At 50.0% G+C, this 5,118-nt stretch overlaps 1 protein-coding gene across 1 annotated transcript; it reads right to left on the reverse strand.

Annotated features, from left to right (window-relative positions):
* Positions 1 to 444: 444 nt before the first annotated feature.
* On the reverse strand, positions 445 to 2,970 carry LOC130489563 (galanin peptides-like). The gene is made up of 5 exons (XM_056863318.1): positions 2,890 to 2,970; positions 2,205 to 2,259; positions 1,870 to 1,962; positions 1,702 to 1,776; positions 445 to 488 (listed from the first exon to the last, which is right to left on the reverse strand). Exons 1-5 carry the CDS (start codon positions 2,968 to 2,970, stop codon positions 445 to 447), a joined length of 348 nt encoding a protein of 115 aa, XP_056719296.1.
* Between the last annotated feature and the right edge of the window lie 2,148 nt (positions 2,971 to 5,118).

Below are 5,118 nucleotides of genomic sequence, written 5' to 3' on the forward strand. Positions count from 1 at the left end.
TTCCCCACATTTTGAGGGACCTGTTTTATCTCGAATTTGAAAAAGTGGGCAAACCCAGGGAAACGCAGGGGGGGGGAGCGAGGCGACGCCTGACGGCCGGAAATGGCATGCTTACTCCAAACAACGACCCGAAGTCGTCAAGCGAGGTGACGGCGAGGGAAACAGCCATGCATAAAAGACTTCGGCGTTCCACTGGAGACCAACACAGCTACCCACGGCTAGCCCAGTAGAGTAACCACTACACTGCACCGTATGTCAGCTGAAGAGGGAGCCATAGTATGTGGCACAGGCAACCGAGCACAGTGACCTGTGTTTGTGTCAGAACAACACTCCCGTGGGCAGGGGGTTGGGAGGAGAGAGGAAGAGAAATGGGGCAGGGTCTGAGACACCAGCAGGCAGCTCTGGAGGGCACCACTCAGGAGAAAGACCCAGCTGTTGAACGGATTATTCCGCCAGCGGGAGCGGCAGGCGCGAAACCTCTTCTTGCTCTATAGAAGAAAATTGGAAAAAAGAAGAATGATTCGCCAGGCTCCCAACAGGACCCCCATCTCCTTCCCCTATAAGTCCTGGCAAAAAGAACGTAGGGATTCCCAGCTCCCAGCGTCCATGGCTCCAAACAGACATCTGAACCAAGAGAAGTGTATACAGTACCCACAGCAGCTCTAAATAAACGTTCCTTTTTAAGGAGGAACTGTATGCGCATGCACAAGGGTTGCCAGCCTACAGGTTCTATACCAAAATAGGAAGCACCTCCGTGCCTGTACAGAACAGGTTAGGAAAACAGCACAGGAGAACAAGTTTACAAGAGTAGCAAAAATCTTATTGATAATTCACAGTGGGTAGCCGTGTTAGTCTGTTTGCAGTAGTCAAAAAGGGCAAGAGTCCAGTAGCACCTTAAAGACTAACAAAAATATTTTCTGGTAGGGTATGAGCTTTCGTGAGCTCACGAAAGCTCATACCCTACCAGAAAATATTTTTGTTAGTCTTTAAGGTGCTACAAAAATCTTATTGAGTACTTAACGTGACAGAACAACAATACAATACATTAACATTAACTACTATATACAATAGGTACAAAACAAGTATGATGCAGTCTCTATGCAAGAAAGTAGTGAAGTCTTCTTGGTGTGTATTCTTTTTTGAGAGTGACAATTAAGTTCTCAAAAGATCCAATAAATGGTATACAGTCCCAATAAGACAATTAATGGGAGAAAAAAGGGGGGCGGCCGTTTCACAGTCTTTTCTTCAGCCCCAAATTCAATCAACTTTCATGTTTCTAAATATGTTTTCTCCTGCTATTGCAACTGATCTCCAGCTGATAGAGATAGGCTCCCCTGGAGAAAATGGCCGCTTTGGCAATTGGACTCTATGGCATTGAAGTCCCTCCCCAAACCCTGCCCTCCTCAAACTCCGCCGCAAAAACCTCCCGCCAGTGGCGAAGAGGGACCTGGCAACCCTACTGTGAAAACATGCCGGTGTGAACACACCCAAAGAATCTAACCCCCTCCAAATCCAGAAGTAGGGTTGCCAGGTCCCTCTTCGCCACCAGCAGGAGGTTTTTGGGGCGGAAACTGATCTCTATCAGCATGAGATCTCCAGCTAGTACCTGGTGGTTGGCACACCCTATCCAGAAGCCCTGTTTGCCCATCTCTCGGGCCCTTTGCCCCTCTCCCTTCCAGAGAACCGGACAAAAGCCCTCACCTCGCAGGTGCAGGAAAGAGAGGAAATCCATCAGGGTTTGGAGGGTGCTTTCCTCGGCAGGGCGAACGGCTGCGGCTGCAAGAGAGAAGAAATGGGATTGAAGGGCAGAGGTGACGTAAAGGAGCAGGCGGGTGTCGAGGAGAGGGGTCGAGAGGGAGTGCTGCTCACCAAAGGAATCCTGCCCTAATGAATACAAGTCCTCCATAGCTTCTCGCTTCCCAGCTAGGCCTCCTTTATCTGGCAGCGTCTGGTGGGCATCTGCTTTGGGAAGTGGAAGAGAAAGCTGGATTAAACCAAGCTGAGAGACAGCTACTCGCCTGGAATCCTGGGCACATTCAGATTCACCCTTCCCCCACCCACACCCCCAGTAAGGAAAATGTTTGTAAATTGCAAATTTAAAAAGTGTGTGTATGGGGTAGGGCTGCCAACTTCCAAGTGGTTATATCAAAGTAGACACTTCTGTGTACAAACAAGTTCAACCCAAAGACACTTAATTGACTTACGAGGTCCCAGCAAGTATCCAGCACTGTTCAGGGTCCAGCCACGTTTATCCTTGGACTACAGGAGCAAGAGGCAAGGAAAGTCCCATTAGATGAGTCCCATCCTGTCCAAGTCCCATGAAAGAGGTGGAGGGGAATTGCAGCCAACATTGCCTGGTCATATGGACCCCACCACAGCCAACCTCCCCCACCCCAAATACCGACAAGGTAGGGTTGCCAGCTCTGGGTTGGGAAATACCTGGATATTTTGGGGGCGGAGCCTGAGGAGGGCGGGGTTTGGAGAGGGGAGGGACTTCAGTGCCATAGAGTGGTCATTTTCTCCAGGTGAACTGATCTCTCTCAGCTGGAGTTCATTTGTAATAGCAGGAGATCTCCAGCTACTACCTGGAGGTTGGCAACCCTAATGCTGTAACAGAAGTCAGGAACACCCAACACAGAGGCTGCCTTCGCCTCTCTGAGTGAGCTGCAACAGCAGCAGAGAGGAGCAGCAGCTAGGGCTGTTCGGCTCCCTGTCTACCTCTGGGGGGCAGCGGGGACTGGGCCTAGAGGCAGAAGGTGATGGGCAGCAGGAGGGACACCAGGCTGCCCACACATCCCATCCCCCCCCCAAAAAAATTGGTGCTGATAACACTGCTGAAGAAAGAGGGATGATAGAAAAATCAAGGTTGGAAGCCCCGACCTCACTCACCTCAAGAGCAATTCCAAAGCGTTCCCCAAGGAGTCCGCAAAGGAGCAGAGAAAAACACAACATGGACCGAGAATGCCACATCTATGTGCGTGAGAGAGAAGAGAAGCTGAGGAGCGACGCCATCTCCAGTCAACCTTATGCCCTCCCCTGGATGGCCCAGGCTAGCCCGATCTCATCAGATCTCAGAAGCTAAGCAGGGTCAGCCCTGGTTAGTACTTGGATGGGAGACCACCAAAGAAGTCCAGGTTGCTGCCCAGAGGCAGGCTAATGGCAAACCACCCTGTTCGTCTCTTGCCTTGAAAACCCTACAGGGTTACCATAAGTCATAAGGGGAACCAAACTGGCTTGGTTCCGGTTTTCCCCAAGCCAAATCCCATTGCGTTGTTTACTGGATTCCTATCTTGTTGATCATCTCAGGGGAGGGGCCGTGGCTCAGTGGTAGAGCATCTGCTTGGTATGCAGAAGGTCCCAGGTTCAGTCCCTGGCACCTCCAGTTAAAGGGACCAGGCAAGTAGGTGATGGGAAAGGCCTCTGCCTGAGACCCTGGAGAGCCACTGCTGGTCTGAGTAGACAATGCTGACTTTGATGGACCAAGGGTCTGATTCAATGTAAGGCAGCTTCATGGGTTCATGTGTCAGCCGCAACCTGACAGCACTTTCTACCACTACCACCCCATGAATCATACACACACACACTAGGGAACAAGTCCCACTGAGCTCGTGAGTTTTTACTGCATTCCCCCATCCAAGAACCTAGGATAAAGAAGTATTATTTTTATCCCACAGTCATCCCCAGACAAGCCGGTTTTGCAGGTTTTCTTAAAGCGCAAGAGAAACCTGCACCACCTGTTTGGCCACAGACAATAGCAGAGTGAGTGTCTGCATCAAGGTCAGTAATGCCTCTGTGATACATCTTCAGCTCTCTGCAAAATGTGTTCCCTTTTCACCTCCAAGTGTCCAGATTCTTAGTCCCCACAGAAAGCACCTACCTTCACTGCTCCAGCCACTAGACTATGCTGCACTCCTAGCAAAAGCAAGAGTCTTGGATCTTAGGCTATCTGGAGGGGGGAAAATGTCCTGTCCCTTTAACAGAAGCTTAATGGCACGTTATTTATCAGGGGATGTTATTTACCTCCATGCCTTGTGAAGCTTCAGCTACTCATTTCTACAGATTAAGTCGCTTTTAAAGGGCCAGGACATTTTTCTCCAGGCCTGCTGGCAACCCTAATTATTCCCTGCCCCTCCTACCTCTACCTCCAGCATGGTGTAGTGGTTAAGAGCGGTGGTTCGGAGCGGTGGACTCTAATCTGGAGAACCAGGTTTGATTCCCCACTCCTCCACTTGAGCGGCGGATGCTAATCTGGTGAACCAGGTTGGTTTCCCCACTTCTGCACATGAAGCCAGCTGGGTGACCTTGGGCTAGTCACAGTTCTCTTAGAGCTCTCTCAGCCCCACCTACCTCACAGGGTGTCTGTTGTGGGGAGGGGAAGGGAAGGTGATTGTAAGCTGGTTTGATTCTTCCTTAAGTGGTAAAGAAAGTCGGCATATAAAAACTAACCCTTCTTCTTTTACTCTATAACTCGCTTCTTGGGCAGCTGCCAACATTATACGTACAAACCAAAATCTTGTGCTTTTGATTGCTATGCAAGAGGCAGGCATTCAATAGGTGAAGTATAGCCCTCCCTGCACTGCTAGGCCACTAGATGCCACACCTGTTGAACCCCTACCTATTACACAGAGAAATCCCACCAAAAAAGGCAAACACCCTGCTGTGCCAGTCACCGTTGTAATGCTTTATCAGCCCTGGAATTGGATCTCAAAGCCAGCGCCCCATCCCCAGACCGATGCCTTAAAATCATAAACTTCCCAAAGAGGAGAAGGATTCCTACCTTTAGATCTGTCTTGAGATGCTGGGTTTCTGATCCCAGAGAGAATACACAGCCTTTATAAGGGAAAGAAATAGGGGGCTGGGTGCGTCACCACAGACAAAAAAGGGGGGATTTGTATAATTGCCTCTAATGTCCCCCTGAGACCCAGTTTGATGGGGGAAGAGAGCTGCTCCACTCGCTTTTAATGTGCAATTTATTCGTGTCCTTTGTCAGAAAATGGGTGGAAAAGTAGGGGTAATTAGTCCTAATTGACTCCTCAGAGTGAAGGAGAGGAGGGGAAACAGGAGACACATTCCAGGTCCCCTTCCCTTTTCTGACGCAGGGACCTCAAGAGCCCTGCT

Source organism: Euleptes europaea, chromosome 18 (assembly GCF_029931775.1).
Source record: "Euleptes europaea isolate rEulEur1 chromosome 18, rEulEur1.hap1, whole genome shotgun sequence".
NCBI classification, from domain to species: Eukaryota; Metazoa; Chordata; class Lepidosauria; order Squamata; family Sphaerodactylidae; genus Euleptes; species Euleptes europaea.

Coding starts and splice junctions, on each gene's coding strand:
- LOC130489563 (XM_056863318.1), bottom strand. CDS start 2,970: ATGTGGCATTCTCGGTCCATGTTGTGTTTTTCTCTGCTCCTTTGCGGA. Junction 2,260..2,889: donor GCTTTGGAATTGCTCTTGAG/GTGAGTGAGGTC, acceptor TTGCTCCTGTAG/TCCAAGGATAAACGTGGCTG. Junction 489..1,701: donor CTCTTTCCTGCACCTGCGAG/GTGAGGGCTTTT, acceptor TTTCTTCTATAG/AGCAAGAAGAGGTTTCGCGC.